The 16512-nt window shown below is 41.6% G+C and overlaps 1 protein-coding gene across 2 annotated transcripts in view; it reads left to right on the top strand.

Annotated features, from left to right (window-relative positions):
- Nucleotides 1-16512, top strand: part of Rps6ka2 (ribosomal protein S6 kinase, 90kDa, polypeptide 2) — a 276424-nt gene that overhangs the window by 58148 nt on the left and 201764 nt on the right. The window contains exon 1 of one of the 2 annotated variants that reach the window (XM_005390652.2): nt 15906-16132. The exons of the other annotated variant lie outside the window; for it this stretch is intronic. Coding sequence (XP_005390709.1) covers nt 16082-16132 — 51 coding nt within the window. The 5' untranslated portion in view covers nt 15906-16081. Of the gene's footprint in view, nt 1-15905; nt 16133-16512 lie in introns of those variants that run through there. 2 annotated transcript variants of the gene reach the window in all.

The raw sequence follows: 16512 nt of genomic DNA on the forward strand, positions 1-16512 counted from the left end.
GGCATCCAGGCAAGAAACCCTGCAGCTTTCAACCGGGCAGCAGTTGTAGCGATGGGGGAAATGCGGGTGACAGCAGAGACTTTGCAGAAGAGTGGACAGTCCTAGGGACTGGCGGACTAAGGCTGAGGCACTAATGAGCTTGCCCATGCCCTCTATTTCTGGAACATCATTCTGTGACATCAGTCACCTCCAAAATAACATTGACCTGGACATTCTAAACCAGACTCATTTAACTTTGCCTCTGGTGTCATTCTGAATATTTTTCAAAACTCAGTCTTGTGTTCTTTGCTTGCTAGAAAAATGAATCTGACCTCATGGTTACCCTGGACAGGAAGGTGTGCTCCCTGCTCCCATAACTCACATGTTGGCATCTGTTCTCCTTATGTTTCCAGCCACCCCTCGGTATTTCTATTTTCTTTCCCTTCTGTGTCTTTGCCCAAAGCTGTGACCCACATATCTAAAAGAACAGAACAAAAGCCAACCTGCCTTGGTCCTGCCCAGCCCATCTGAACCGCTGTTCCCTGATTATTTAAAAAAAAAAAAAAAAGCACTCCTACAGCCCCCTCTGAATGTTTTGGGTGTATTTCCCCCTCAGTTTTCTCAGGTAAGTCTGATTTTATTAAACAAACAGTCCAACAACCTCACACTTCCCAGGTATAAAACTCAGTTGTGGGTTTTGTTGTTCTGATGTACAGGAAGCTACCTGGCCTCCAGGTCACCCAGGATCCAGTGCTCCTGCATGCTGAGGGAAGAGACAGTGACTGTCTTCTTGCATTGTGGGGGCAGCGGGCAGCACTGGGAGGTGGGCAATCACAGCAGGTGCAGCAGAGAGCATGGGTGCCAGAATGAGGACCTGTGGGTCACAGTGGGAGGGCAGATGCAGGCTGACAGCTGACAAAAGGAAGAGCCCAGCAGAACAAAGGAAGGAGGCTGCCTCAGTGGAGAGATGGGCCACACCATCTAAGGTGCCAGGTCTGGGGATCACACCACTGTGCCCTTGATCTGAGCCTGTGATTTGGGGCTTAGCTGACAAATCATTTGTCAGTAGAACAACCTAGCATGGTGCTCTCCCTTTTTCCACCTGAGGTGCAGGAGCAGGAGGAGCACCTGAGACAGGCTGCTCTCATGCCTCAGGGAGAGACTGAGTGCACTCTCTGCCCAGAACCTGGCGAGCTCAGGGGCCCTGTGTATTCTGTAGCTTCCAGGTGTGACTTGTGTAGCCTTCGAGCACAGGGCAGGGCAGGTGAGCCTTGCCTTCAGCATGTGTGTCATCAAAGGAGAGGGCAAATGGTGCAGCAGGTCTGTGACCACTGCATGCATGTGAGGCTCTTGCCCACACAAGGGGCATGTGGTCCCACCTCACCATGCCATTAGACCCTGAGTGTGCCAGCCCAGTTTCTGGTGATGAGGGCATGGCTGCCACACCTCCTGTGAACCTGCATGACAGTGTGAACTCTCAACCCAAGCCCCTGTCACCCTGTATATCCACTAGTACCACCTCATTGCTGATACTAAGAACACAAAGATGTTGTCAGTACAGCATTTGGCCCTAGCCCTGAGTATAGAGCACCTCGTGGCTGCTGCCCCCACCCTTAGAGAATATGTGAGAACAGAGGACCTGCACATCTACTCCCTCCCAGACCCAGTCCAGCTCCCAGGCTCCAGAGCTTCTTACTTCAGGGACTGCAGGCTGCCTTCTCAATCCATGCAGCCTCTTACTAGCTGGGGAGCTGTGCCTTCTAAGTTACTAGGTCTATGTGGCCTGAGTGGTCCTTTGTGCCCTTATCATCCTCTGTGTCAGTCAGCTTGCTGTCACTGTGACAAAATACCTGAGATAACCTACTTCAAAAGGGGAAAGGTTTATTTTGGCTCATGTGTCAGAGACTTTGATCCATGGTTGCTTGGTCTCATTGCTTTGGGCATGTAGCAACAGAGTACATCATGGTGGGGGCATGTGGTGGCACAAAGCTGCTCACAATAGACAGAAATGATGGGGTCCTAATACCCTGCTCAAGGGCATGCCTGCAATGGCCTTCCTCCCACTGGGCTCCACCTCCTAAAGGGACCACCACCTCCCAGTACTATAATTCCACCATCAGCTGGAGACCAGGTCTTTAACACATGGCATCTGAGGGACTTTAAGATCCAAGCTGTATGATAGAAATGGAAAAATGGGAAGAAACTGTTCAAAAAGAAAGAGAGACTGGGACAGGGGAGAGGAGAAAAGAGGGAAAGGAAAAGCAAAATATGTGTGTGTGTGTGTGTGTGTGTGTGTGTGTGTGTGTGTGTGTGTGTATACACACATGTGATAGCTAAGATAGTTATACTACTAATTTCTCTTAGTTTATTGAAAAGAAAGGTTTGTGCTAATAGTGTTTGGACCATTAAATGCCTATATCTTGTACTCTCAGTAACTAATTTAAAGATAACAATATGCAGTATATTAACCATTGTTACCCTCCTATTGTCCTGTTTGGAAATTTTGTTCTATTTTTTCTCCTTAAGAAGAAAAGATCCAAGCTGTAATACCTTTAGTGTCTGTCAGACCCCTATGATACTCTGCTTCACTCCTGATACTGGTGACTTGGGCCCCTCCCCTCCTCTCTCCTCCTGTTTGCCTGCCTCTTACCCCATTAATTTTATTAGAGATTTGTGATTTCATTGATTGTTTGAAAAAGCAGCTTTCTGTTTCACTGACTTTCTCTAAATAACTTTCCTGTTTTTATTGATTTCTGGTCTTTTTTCTTTTTTGGTTTATTTATTTATTTCCTTACATTTATTTATTTATTTCCCTAGCTTATTTTGGTTTAGGGTCTTCTTTTCTTTGCTTTTGAAGTGAGAATATTCTCCCCTTTCACACTCTATTTCAGATTCCTTTCTTTGTTCCCTCTATCCAACTATTGAACCCAGTCCGTGAACTTTGTGTTTTGCTCATTGTATCTTTCTGATCTGAAAGTGCCATTGTAGTTCTTTCAGTCTCCTATTTCTCCAGGACTTTTTGTTTCTTTGCTGAGGCTCTTTGACTTCTCAGTGGTCTCGTGTGAATTTGTAATTTCTTGCTGAAGCATTCTTACACTGGCTGCTTTGAAATCCATGTTGGATAATTCAAAATTTCTGTCATCTAGGTTTGGCACCTGTAGGTTGCTTTCGTTTTTTGTTCTGTTTGTGGTCTTCCTGATTCTTGGTGTGGTATTTAAAAATCAAAACCTGGACATTTTGGGTATTGTGTCATGAGACCAGCCTCCAGGCCTGTCTGATGCACCCCAATGGAGGAAACTGGGCTGTACCCTAATCCTGCACTGGGAAGCATGAGGCTGTTAGTGCGTGGGGGGTGCACACTCATCATCCCCCATGGCCTCACTGATCCCAAGGAGAGGACTGGCCTCACGGCCACTGGGTGTAGCTGAAGTCCTCTCTGTTCACCAGGCAGCAGGCACCCCTCCTCCCCCGTGGACTGCTGTACTTCCTCACAGCCCGGCAGGGGTGGAATTCCGGGCTTCCCACGGCTTTAATTAATATGGTGGGCGTGGATAGCAGTTTTCTTTGTGGTGCTGGTTGAGTACAGCATGATTATCTGCATGCTTTCTGTACCCTTCCTGGTCCATTGGCTCAAGAACAGGCTATTGTTGAAACATTTTTAAGGCAGGGAGTCTCTGCCTACTGGTATTTCTGGGTTGCTGGTTTCTACAGCTCTAATGCTGGGATCCGTGAACAGAAAGCAAGCCCAGGGGCTCACCCAAAGTCCTTCTGTGGTCCTGAGGTCCTCACTCAGTGGCCTTGTCTCCACCTTCAGTCTCCCTGCAGGAGATGTCCAGGGTGATAGCTACACTCAGAGGGAGGGAGAGGAGACTGTGTGGCTGTCCTACCTTCCTGGAGTAGGACACACAATACGTACACCTCAGGATGGAATAAACAGAGACAGTATTGTCCGTGTGCATATGCAGACTCACATGCGAGTGGGCCTACTACACACATACCAGCAACTACACTGATGGACACAGAGTAGAGCATACTGTGTCTGAGAGTGCTCTGCAAGAGGCAACTGACTCGAAGCCGCAGCAGGCTGCTAGGTTGAGCATTAGTGTTGCTCTGCGTACTCGATTCCAAACAGGGATAAACATAAAAGCAAAATTGATGTGAACCTTTCAGATGTTTGGAGATTTGGCTACCATAGTGTTCTTTAATCAGTGAGCACCTATCTTTCTAGCAGTAAATTTAGAGATTAATAAGGAAAGGAGAAAGACATTTTGTGTTGACTTAAAAATGTATATGATTATACTTCAATCATGCTTGTTTGATTAGTATTCTGTTGGGCTTTTGAATATCGCTGTAGAGTGAAGATCCTAGTTCAGTAAGAGAACATGGCATACATGAAAACTGATGTCCTCTCAAATACTTGACGATGTCATTTCATGAAGAAAATCATAGCTGTTCTTACACAATACGAACCTTTCCAACCCCTAATTTGTTCTCAGCTGTGGTGACTCAGAGGCGAGACAGAAACTGAAGTGTTTATCTGAAAAATACTTCATGGTGATGATTAAAGCCATTGTGGTGAAAAGCAAGTACATTTATGCACTTGTACATCCAGAAGCTGGCTGGGACCGGTAAGATGAAGTACCGCTGACTAAAGAGTGTGCCAGATTTAATTTCATCCCTTTATTCTTTGTTATATGACATTTACTAATCTGCTTAACCCACCTGGACCTCAGATTCTTTACCAATATCCTTTGATATTCTGACTTTTATGAAGGAAAAGATGGTGTAGCGAATAACCACTAGAGGTGGAATGTGATTTTACATTAAGATGAGACACAAAGCAATCTTAAACATTGTCCTCCCTTCTCTCATGTATGTGTCTCTATCTACATGTCCTGTCTTTATTTCTGGCCTCTGAGATCATTGTTATATTCCTCCATTAATATAAGGAATAATGTGTTACATTAGTAGCCAGCTTAAGGAACAGAGATTCACCCTACATCTTTATAACAGTCTGGGTGGGGGGTGAGCAGATGAATTAGTTGGACTAGGAGGAAACAGACCCCATAGGAAAGGAGTGGTGCCTACAGGCCAGTGCACTGCAAGAGCTGGAAATGCGTCTGACTGTCACCCAGCGGTGGCGTGTAGGACGTGTGTTCTCCAGCTCTTCTTTCCCTGCTTGAGTAGGGAACAGCAAGCTCCCTGTGGTCACTTCTGCCAGCTGTTAACAGCCCCCACTCGGAGCCTGATACATTTCAATTTCGTGGTGTAATTTACGATTTTGGCTATCATGTGCTGCCTATGGAAACTGTGGCAGGAACTTCAGTCCAAGCTACCTATCCCCTAAATATGGGACTATAATTAAAAGTGAAACAGTCTCATTGTTTTAGAAAGGAAGTCACTGTGAATATGGGGACAAACCTTACAGTAAGTTAAAAATGGCTGTATTTAGCTCCTAGTCAGGACCTGCACACAGTGCCAGAGGGCACTGTCTGGCACTGTGCATTCTCATTTGGTGCATTAAATGCCTTTTGTTCATCTAAAACACATCGCCAGCACCTTCTGTGTTCTTGGTTTTGTGCCAAAATCACAAAGCAGGGGGGATAAGGAGTTGCAAGAAAGGAGGAAATAAATCAATCTATATTTGTAGGCATAGGAAATGTTCATTTTAAGCAGATTTCAATCTGTCAACTTTACTGAACTCTCATTAATTTGCTCTATTCTTTCAGCTGTGCATATATAGGATTGAGTCATCTTCCAATAAGAATTTCTTTTCAATCTTTTCCTTTTCAGACTTAATGCTACTAATTTTTTTCTCTCCTTCCCTCTCTTCCTCCTTTTCTTCCCCACTTCCTCCCACTGCAATAAAAAGGACATTTATTCTTATGTTAGAAAACTATAATATCAGTGGGCATCTTTGCTTCTGACTTTTAAATATTTCTCTATTGACTGTGATGTTTTCTGGATGTTTGGGTAACACGCCAAGTTGGGCAATTTTTTTGCTCCTGGTTTTCTGGGAGAGCTTTGCAGAGGCTGTGACGTGCCCAGATCTGTGTTTAATGAAAATGGTCTTGGCCAGGGAGGTAGCTGTGCTGATTCGAGAGAGAGATGAGGCAGTTTGGGTCAGGACAGTAGCAATGGAGGCAAACAGAACTTGATTAATCAGGAAAGTGCTTACAGGTGAGATGAATGGAACTTGGTGATACTAGGTACTAGGTACGGGAAATGAGGCAGAGGGACAAGTATCATGGCTCCCTGTGTTGGCTTCTATAAATAGATGGGTGCCATTGGTTGAGTTAGGGATCTCCAGAGGTGTTGTCTAAAGACTTACTAGAGTGGGCCTGCTTTGGAGATGGAGGTCTGAAAATGGACACGCTGTAGATCGTGGGCAGAGGAGCCCAGAATGTAGAAGAGCAATCTGATTTAGTGATAGACTTGAATGTCGTTAGAACCTGATGCATGTGAGACAGTGTGAATGCAGTGTGAACATAAGGATTTTAGAGGTTTCTCAGAGACAAACTGGAATAGCAAAACAGGAATCAATCATCAGAGAAACAGTCAAAATTTACCTAATTTGTCTGGGAAAAGATCAGTATGCCCAGGTAGAAGAGTCCATGCTGCAGGGAAATTCAAGAGGGCATGACAGACCAGAGCTCTCACTTATGAGGCCCAGACGTTGTCTTGCAAAGCATAGTCATTCACCTCCATGGGAGGACCTTTGAATTATTAGAAGTGCCTCAAAATTTTGGTGATAAAAATGAAATTTTAAGAAACTATATATTACCTAAATTTTATTGTATATTGTTATGGTTTATGTCTAGAGGTCCCCCCAAAAGCCTCAGGCAGTCATGGGTGCAGGCTTCTACAGTTTGTGACTGATTCATGGTCCATTTCTGGGATTATGGGTATGAGTGCTACACCCGCCCTGGGACAGGCAGTCTGCCTACAATATAAGGGAGGGAAAGACACTCACTCCTCTCTCTTGCCCCCTTTGCTCTTGTTGCTTTTGCTGTTTTCCTCCTCCATGAACTGTTGCCTCTCTCGATGTGTAGTTCAGTCTGGCCTTGAATTCACTATGTAATCCAGGCTGGCCTTGAACTCACAGCAATCCTCCTGCCTCAGCCTCCCAAGTGCTGAGGTTAAAGGCATGCACCACCACACCCAGCCCCAATGCCTGGCTTTTTACTGCTTTATTTTAGGATTTTTATTTTATAAACATAAAGGCTACTTAAAGTCTTGATTAACTAGCATCTAGTTGAACTTACCCTCCTTACTGGGCTGGAGGCAGGTCTTTACAGATGTAACCCTCAGCTCTGCTGTACAAAGTCAGGATCCAGGCCCTCTGCCATCCATGAGAAGTATGAGCCACTTTCTTCTTATGAAATGAAAATAATGTCCAGAATCTTATTCAAGTTTTTGAAGACATCATTAGAAAAACTGAAAGTCGTTTCATAAAACAAAAGTTACCTGAAGAAAATATGTAAAAATATCCCCTCTCTTTAACTTTTATAGTCTTACAATTTCTTCCATTCTCCTTTTGGTTTTCATGAGTAGAAAAATTAACACCTGAAAGTGGAAAGTTTCAACAGAGGTAAACTAAGTTTCTGAAAGTGCATAGGAAGCCACGGCGTGTGTTGGCTGTCTTCACAGCTCTGCAACCCTGCAGTCTTCCAAATACAGCTCACAGTCTGATTTCACATGCCACAAGTCACTTCTGAGGAGAGAAAATGATGAATTTTTATATGCAAAATATGAAGGGAAGGCTCACACTCCTGGGTGTCAGCCTTTCACATGTAACTTGCTATTGAGCTACTTCAGCTTTAACTATAAACTAAGCTTTCTCTCTGTTTGCATAATGTGGCAACTTGGTAAAATCATGTTCTGTGCTTAATAATGAAGATGATATGCATATTAGCTGAATTAAAAACTGGCCTAATGTTAGTTAAACCCTGTTTATGAGACAAGATGTGCATATAAACACAGCTGTCACCCCTCCCACATAGAGACTGACCTCTAATGTGACTTAAGGCATAACACAGAGGTCTCTAACATGTGACCTGTGCCCACTCATTCCCATGGTGACACAGTTGGGAAAGACATCAGTACATGTAGTCACTCACATTCTGAGGTCAATACATTTTGCATGGATAATAAACTTAAAACGATTACACAGGTGATAAAGATGACTTTACTGAATATTCTTATCATAGCAATACCTTATTAAGTATTCTTGGGTGAATGGAAAGAAAATGCATTCCATAAGGCAGCAACTCAACCTGCATTTTGTCAGTAGCATGCAAATCTCTGGCATTTTGTTTGAAAAGTTACACCCATTTCAAAAGGGACATATGTTGGAGGATTACACCCAGTCATGAGGCATGTGAAGCCACCATTTCCCTTGCTTTTTCTGAAAAAGGCATGTGGACTTAGGAAAATCCTTGAATTGTAGAGTGGAGAGATAAAATTGGGGAGGTTTATTGCAGGAAGGAGCATAAGCCATGACCCGGCAGAGACAGTGAGCTGGACAGACCCAGGCTTTCTGTGCTCCATAAAAGTGAATGTGGTTGTGCAGCTGAGGCTCAGGAAGAAGATCTCCCAAGAGGATAGGAACATTCTAAGTCCGTGATTTAGAGGATGTGATATCACATGGTCCTAATGAAAAGGAAAATGGAGAAATTAATTTCCAGAAATATCCAGTCTGATCACACAAGTGACTTCACAGAAACAGTTTTGAAAAGGGCAGGGGCAAAAGGTGAAAGGCAAAAACACAAGGGAGAGAAAAGAAACAAAATCTCTCCAAGTATAGCATCAGAAAGAATAAGACCTAACTAAGGTGAAAGAAATCTTTAAATGTTAAGGTTAACCTGTATGGGGGCTGGGGATTTAGCTCAGTGGCAAAGCGCCTGCCTGGCAAGCACAAGGTCGTGAGTTCAGTTCCCGGTACCAGAGAAAAACAAAACAAAACAAAAACAAACAAACAAAAAAAAAAAGGTTAACCTGTATGGCATCCTATGTTATACTCGGAAAAATAAAAAATTCATTAATCATTGCATGCTTACTGCAAGCATAGAATCATGCCTTGTTCTACATAAGGTATGAACGAAAATATGATGAATGGTTAAATTTAAAATATTTTATTACTAGAAAAGACTTTGCCATTAAAACATCTCAAAATATTCCCTATCATTTCTAACACACTTATCCCATAAGTCTTGCCACTTTCTGCAGCACTTTTGGAAGTCCTTTTTTGAGGGTGTATTCATTTATGCTGTCATGGCTGTCTTGAAGTCCTAAATCAATTCACAATGTTTACCTTTTATTGCCAGTTTAATTTTGGGGCACAGCCAGAAGTTGCACAGAACCAGATCTGGTTAATAAAGTGGATGAAGAGATACAATAATATTTTTATTTGACAGAAATTTGTGTAGATGTTTGATCAATGAAAGGGTGATAAAAAACACAGTAAATGTTTATATTTTAAAATTTATTAGAGTAATTAGATTATTCAAAGTTTTGGTGTTTTCTTGGTTCACTTTTGGTAATTTATATGTATCTAAGTATCTATTCATTTCTCCTGGATTATCCAGTTAATTGGAGTTCAGGCTTTGGAAGTAGTTAATAATCTGGATCTCAGCAGTGTTGGTTGTGATTTTGACTTTTTTCTACTGCATTAACATGGATCTTTTCTTTCCTTTGTTTTTCTTTTATGATTGGCTAACAGTATTTCTATTTTGTTTATTCTTTTAAAGAAGAAGCTCTTCCATTGATTTTTTTCTATTAAGTTTTAATTCCATTAATTTATACTCTAATGGATTTAAATGTTCTTGTTTCTCTAGGACCTTGAGGTACATCATTAAGCTATTTACTTGAGCTCTCTCTGCTCTCCTTATGTGAACATTCACAGCTGCAAACTGCACTCTTAGGATTGCTTCTATTTTGTCCCATAGGTTCAAGTATGTTGCGCTGACATTGTCATTTGATTCTAGGAATGGTCTAATTTCTTTCTTAATTTCTTCTGTGACCCATTGATTATTCAAGAGTATGTTGTTTAATCTCCATGTGTTTGCATAGTTTCTAAGTATTTTCACCATTGATTTCTAGTTTCATTTCACTAAAATCTGATGATATGTATGGGATAATTTTGAATCTTTTGTATCCATCTAAGCCTGTTTTATGGGCTTGTATGTGGTCTACTTTAGAGAAAGTTTCCTTTCGTGCTGACTGTGTATTCTGTTCTTGGGTAGAACACTCTCTATATATCTATTATTTGTTCAGAGGTGTGGTTCAACTCTGATATTTCTTTTCTGATTTATTGCCTAGTTGATCTGCCTATTTGTGATAGTGGGGTACTAAGACTCCCCCCATTACAATTGTGCTGATGTGTATCTGATCTTTTACATTCAATAGTGTTTGTCTTATGAATTTAGGCGTGCCAGGTTTTTATGTGTATCTACTTATAATTGATATCTCTTCCTGTTGAATTGTTCCCTTAACCAGTATGTAGTAATCTTTGCTTCTTAAGATCCATTTTGACTTGAAGTCTACTTTGCTCCAAAATATGATAGCTACTTCTGCTTATTTTGGGGCTCCTGTTACATGGAATATTGTTTTTCGTCCTTTAGACTTTAGTTTATCCTTGAATAGTCCAATGAAAGGCAATAAATGAAATTGAGGCAGTAATAAAAAATACCTACCAACTAAGAAAAGCCTAGGACCCAATCATTTCACCATTGAATTCTATAAGAACTTCAGAGAAGATCTAATGCCAATACTCCTCAAACTGTTTAATCAAATTGAAAGGAAAAGAGTACTGCTAACCTCATTTCTGGAAGCTAGCATTACATTGATTCCAAAGCCAGACAAAGACTCATCTAAGAAAGAAAACTATGGGCCAATTTGTTTAATGAACAGAGATGCAAAAATCCTCAGCAAGATTCTAGTAGAGATAATGCAACCAATCATCAAAAAGATCATACATCATGACCAAGCAGATTTCATCCCAGGCATGCAAGGATGATTCAATATATGCAAATAAATAAGTGTAATGCAAAAAAACAGAATAAAGGACAAAAGCAACATGATGTAATGGTTGATACATTGTATCCACTGGGGAAGTCTAGTAGCTTAACTAAATAACTTAGCAGTTTTACATCCTGGGAGGTACAGGACATGTCCTTACCACTCAAGGATGTTGTTCATGTCAACTTGAGAAATTTAGAAGTTTAACTAACTTATTCAGCAGGACCAGAGTCCTTACTTTGTAAACATCCTGTTTTAACTAACTTATTCAGCAGGACCAGAGTCCTTACTTTGTAAACAGCCTGTTCAAGAGGAGAGCAGGAGATGGTGTGGGTGTAAATGACAGCCCCCCGACCAGGGATGGGTAGCCTGCATACAATAAAAGGTAAATGAAGAAGGACTGATTACTGATTCTTTGAAGGAGCTCCAGTCTTTGCCTTCAGCTTGGTTGAGGTCTCCTGGCTTCCAGCACAGACTATTCAGCTTCTGCCTTGAACTCTTTGGCCTTCATCATAGACTCTTCAGCCTTCTGGTGTGGACTCTTCAGCCTTCCAGCACAGATTCTTCAGCATTCTGTCACAGATCTGTTGACCTCCTGATACGGACTTACATGGAACACTACAGTAAGCTGCAGAGCTTGGACTGGACCCTTCATCCTCCAGCATACAGACACCTTCTGCGTGCTTTCTCATCCAACTCTGTGGCTGACCATTGTAAGCTAACCTTGTAATTTCTTATACATTTGTATATCTTGTATTATATCTGTTTCTGTAGTAAATTCTGACTGATACACATGATGATCACAATAGATGGAGAAAAAGCTTTTGACAAAATCTAAAATCCTTTCATGATAAAAACACTGAAGAAAATAGGTATAGAAAGACCTATCTCAATCTTATAAAAGCCAGTTATGACAAACATACTGCTGACATTATATTGAGTGCAGAAAAATGGGAAGTTTTCACTTTAAAATCAGGAGCAAGACAAGAATGTCCACTATGACCACTTTTGTTCAATATAGTACTTGAAACTTTAGCCACAGCAATCAGATAAGAAAAAGAAATAAGTAGGATATGTATGGGAAATCAAGAAATCAAACTATCCTATTCACAGATGACATGATCCTTTACCCAAAAAATTTCACCAAAACACTACTAGAACTAATAATCAAATTCAACAATGTAGTGAGATACAAAATCAGAACATAAAAATAAATTAATTTGCTGTACAACAATAGTGAAGCCACTGAGAAATAAATTAGGAAAACAATACCATACACAATAGTGTCAAGAAAAATTAAATACTTAGGAATTATTCCAACAAATGAAGTGAAAGTCCTGTATAATGATAGCTATACTATTCTAGAAGAGGAGAGTGAAAAAGACATCAGAAAATGGAAAGAGATTCCCTGTTCCTGGATAGATAGAACTAATATTGTCAAATTAGTCATACTTCCATACTGATATATAGACTCAATGAAATCCCAATCAAAATACCAACAGCATTGCTTTACCGAAAGGGACAGTTAATGACTACTTGTTTGATCAATATTGCATATCTCTATTTGTTTCCCTGAGGAACCACTTTGCAGATATCAATACATAATACAACAACCATTGTTTATTTCCTACCACTTTGTCTGTAACTCTGTATTGTTTGTATTATTCTTACGCTATTTTTTTAAACTTTTGTTTTTTTGGTACTGGGAATCCAACTCAGGACTTGCACTTGCCAGGCAGGCGCTTATGCCACTGAGCTATATCCTTGACTCTCTTATGCTATTTTGTACATGGATGTCTGTTTGTTAATATATTTTCCTTCTTTTATTTTTAATATAAATTTTAAAACATTTAAAAATACCAACAGCATTTGTCACAGAACTAGAGAAAACAATGTTAAAATTAATATGAAACCAGAAGAAACTCAGAACAGCAAAAGCAATCCTTGGCAACAAAAGCAAAGCTGGGGGCCAGATTTGACGTTACCTCAAAGGCTGCAAGGACAAAAACAGCATTGCACTGGCACAAAGACAGATGGACATACAGGATCAATAGACCAGAATAGAGGATGCCAAGACAATCCCAGGCAATTCAGCCATTTGATGTTTGACAGAGGAGCCAAAAACATATGCTGGAGAAAGGATTGTCTCTTTAACAAATGATGCTGGGAAAATTGTTGTCCACACAGAGACTGAATCTAGATCAATATCCTTCACCATGTACTAAAATAACATCAGAATGCATCAAAGATATAAACATTAAAGCAGAAACACTTCATCTGCTGGAGGATAAAATAAGTAACACTCTAGAAGATACAGGCAAGGACTTTCTGAACAGAGCCCCAACTGCACGATATAACATCAAGAATCAACAAATGGGATCATATCAAATTAAAAATCTTCTGCATGCCAAAATAACTAACAATGTGAAGAGACAGCCTACAGAATGACAAAATTTTGCCACTACTCCTTTGACAGTGGACTAATATCTAGAATATAGAAAGAACTCAAAAAATTAGATCCTCCAATATAAAAGACCCAATCAAATAATGAGTAATTAAAATAAATGGACACTCCTCAGAGGAAATACAACTGGTCAATAAGCATATAAAAAGATGTGCAGTGTCTCTATTACAGAAATGCAAATTAAAATAATACTGAAATTCCATCTTACTCCAGAATGGCCATTATCAATAAAGCAAATGGTAATAAATGCTGGTGGTGAGGCTGTGGGGAAAAGGAATCCTTCTACATTGTTGGTGGGATAGTAAACTACTGCAACCATTATGGAAATCAGTATGGAGATTCCTCAGGAAATTAAAACTAGAAGTTCCATTTGACACAGTTATACCCTTTTAGAAATCTTCCCCAAAAAGGACATCACATCACAGTGACATATGCATACCCGTGTTTATAGCAGCACAATTCATAATAGCTAAATCTTGTAAGTAGTCAATATAACCATCAACAGATAAATGGATAAAGAAAATGTTGTATTTTTTCACAATGAAGTACTATTCTGCTATAAAGAAGGATACATTTGAGTCATTTATAAGAAAATGGATACAAATTGAGACCATTATTTTAAGTGAAATAAATCAGACACATTACACTGTGGGCAGCCTACCCCAGAGAAGGCAGGTGCCCACCCTCCTGGGGCTGCAACAGAGCTAGCAGGGTGCCTAACCTTCAGAAGGAGCTTTTACAAACTTCCTGTTACTCTGCTGATAGCTCTGGACTCCTCTCCACTTCTCCATGGTGTGGTCTCCAACTTCTCCAGTAAGCTTAGTCTGATGCCCGTGCTGGCCACCACTCTCCCCAGGGCTGACCTTGCTTCCTCCTCCACAGGACACGAGAGCCCTCACTCAGAGACACTCTCCAGCCCTCTTCTCTGCTCTGGGAAATTGTCCTCTATACATCACCCTCCTCCTCTCTTTCTTCGTAGTGATGTAAGAAGACGTCTCACTCCTGCTAAACATAATCAGGACGTTCACATATTCACTGAGTACTCTGTCCATATCTGTCTCCCATTGTATTATTTCTGCTTTGGTTCAAGCACACTCTAGCGTATTTCCTCTCCCTCTCTCTTGTGTCTTGTGCACATGCACACACACCCCAAACCCCTACATTCCGGCTTCCCCTCACAGCACATTTTTGTAAGACAGATGCAGCCAGGTATCCTCCCACTCCTTCATCTCCTTTCTACTCCAGTCTGCATTTCTACTACCCCTCTATCCAACCAGCTTTCAATGGTGCCCACGGTGGGCAGGTTCTCTTCTGCTCTCCAGGGCCACACAATGAGCAAAGCCGACCACTGTCACTCCCCTTCCAGGTGGAGGCTGTGGTGACTGATCCAGTGAGTGTGTCCAGCACTGGTTTCAAGTGTGTGTGGCTAAGCTGCTGAAGCAGAAACTCCCAAATCCTCAGAGGGAAATAAGAGCGAAATCATGTCTTCTGTAAGAAACTGGCCAGGCTGAGCAGTGCGACCTGGTGTGCAACTCTGCTCCATGCAGTCATTCAGGCACTTAGCTTCCCTCTGTCCTCTCCACTCACCACCTTCTTGTCCCAGAGTTAAAACTGGTGTGCAGTAAACCAAACAAGTAACTTCTCAGAGGTGTGTCTGAGCATGGTCAGTGGGGTTTGTTTTTAAGAAAATGTTTTTACTTTTGTTGGCTTTATTCTCCAAATTCCTAACATCCATCTAAGCTACTATGTGTGCACAGGGGTGGGTGTGGCTGATTTCCAACACTGGCTTGTTGTATTGGCAGAATGCTGGTAGCATACGGTTGAATCAGCCAAATGCATCTCTTTAAGGTAGGGTGGGACAGCCTTTTTTAAAAAATGCACTACTACAAAGCTGCCAGAGATATTTTGTGAATAGTGTAAATGTACTTTAGATATTTGTGGTCACAGATTTGACAGTTATCTTGACTTAGTGGGCCTGAGAGGCAGCCCTGTAACCTTGAGTGCAAAGTTTAAATTCTCAAGGGTTCAAGTTCCTCACTGGAGGGCCTGCCAGTGGTATGAGATCAGAGTTTTAGAATTACAAAATAGGGTCTCTGGAACAAAACACATAAACAGTGATGTTGAATAAGCATAAAGAACCGCTGTCCACTTACTCAGGGACCTGGCTTAGAGTCTTTGCAGGAGCATCGAACATCTGGATTCCTAGTGTGCCATGAGGTGAGACCCAGCTGCTGCTGCAGCTCCTGCCAGCTGTGCATGATGTGAACAACACTCTGTTGCTTGGGCTTCTCTCATGACAGGCAGCCTCAGAGCCCAGCAGGTGGCCAACCTTGCTAACTGGCCACCCAATTGAAAGGGCAGCCCTATATTAAGTAAGTGACCTGGGAGTGTGGCTAGGTCAGTTACTAAAAGTGGAGTGGCATATTCTAGCTGCTGCACGCAACTGCTTCTTTCCTTCTGCTGACTTTGGATGATCCTGAGTGAGAAATGGCCTGGTGTTTACAAACTCCACTTGAAAGTTTGCTTGCTGATGCAAGGAGGAGTGAGATTCTCTGTGCCTGAAGGATAAGACGGTGTTGCGCCCTGGCCAAAATCATCATCATTTCTAACCCAAGCAACATGCTCTCTCTGCTCCGCCAAGCCGTCACTAAATTCTATGGAATACTGTTAGTAAGTACCCTGGGTTCTGTGGTTGCAGGGCACTGTGGAGCACATGGTGCTTTTTGCTTTGGTTTCATTCTTGCACTGTTTCTCAGTCCTCTTTACCAAACAGGTAAATCAGGCAGGTAATCACTTTTGCACAGTAGTGAATGATGATGACATTTGTAACTTTTTACTCACTTTTCACCCTTAGCATTTTCCTTAATAGACAACTTAAACCATTTTTTCAAACATTCACTCTGCTTGTTATTTCTTACTCTTTTGTAGGTGCAAACTTGTTCTGTGTATTCCTGTTTTCTCTTTAAGTTTGGGCTACACAGCACCTGCTATCTGTCAGTGTTGCGTGGCCTTGTCCTTGACTTTGCTGCAGTTTGGTCGTCAGCGCATGA

The sequence above is a fragment of the Chinchilla lanigera genome, unplaced genomic scaffold, assembly GCF_000276665.1.
Source record: "Chinchilla lanigera isolate Chin_1 unplaced genomic scaffold, ChiLan1.0 scaffold00038, whole genome shotgun sequence".
Taxonomy (NCBI): Eukaryota; Metazoa; Chordata; class Mammalia; order Rodentia; family Chinchillidae; genus Chinchilla; species Chinchilla lanigera.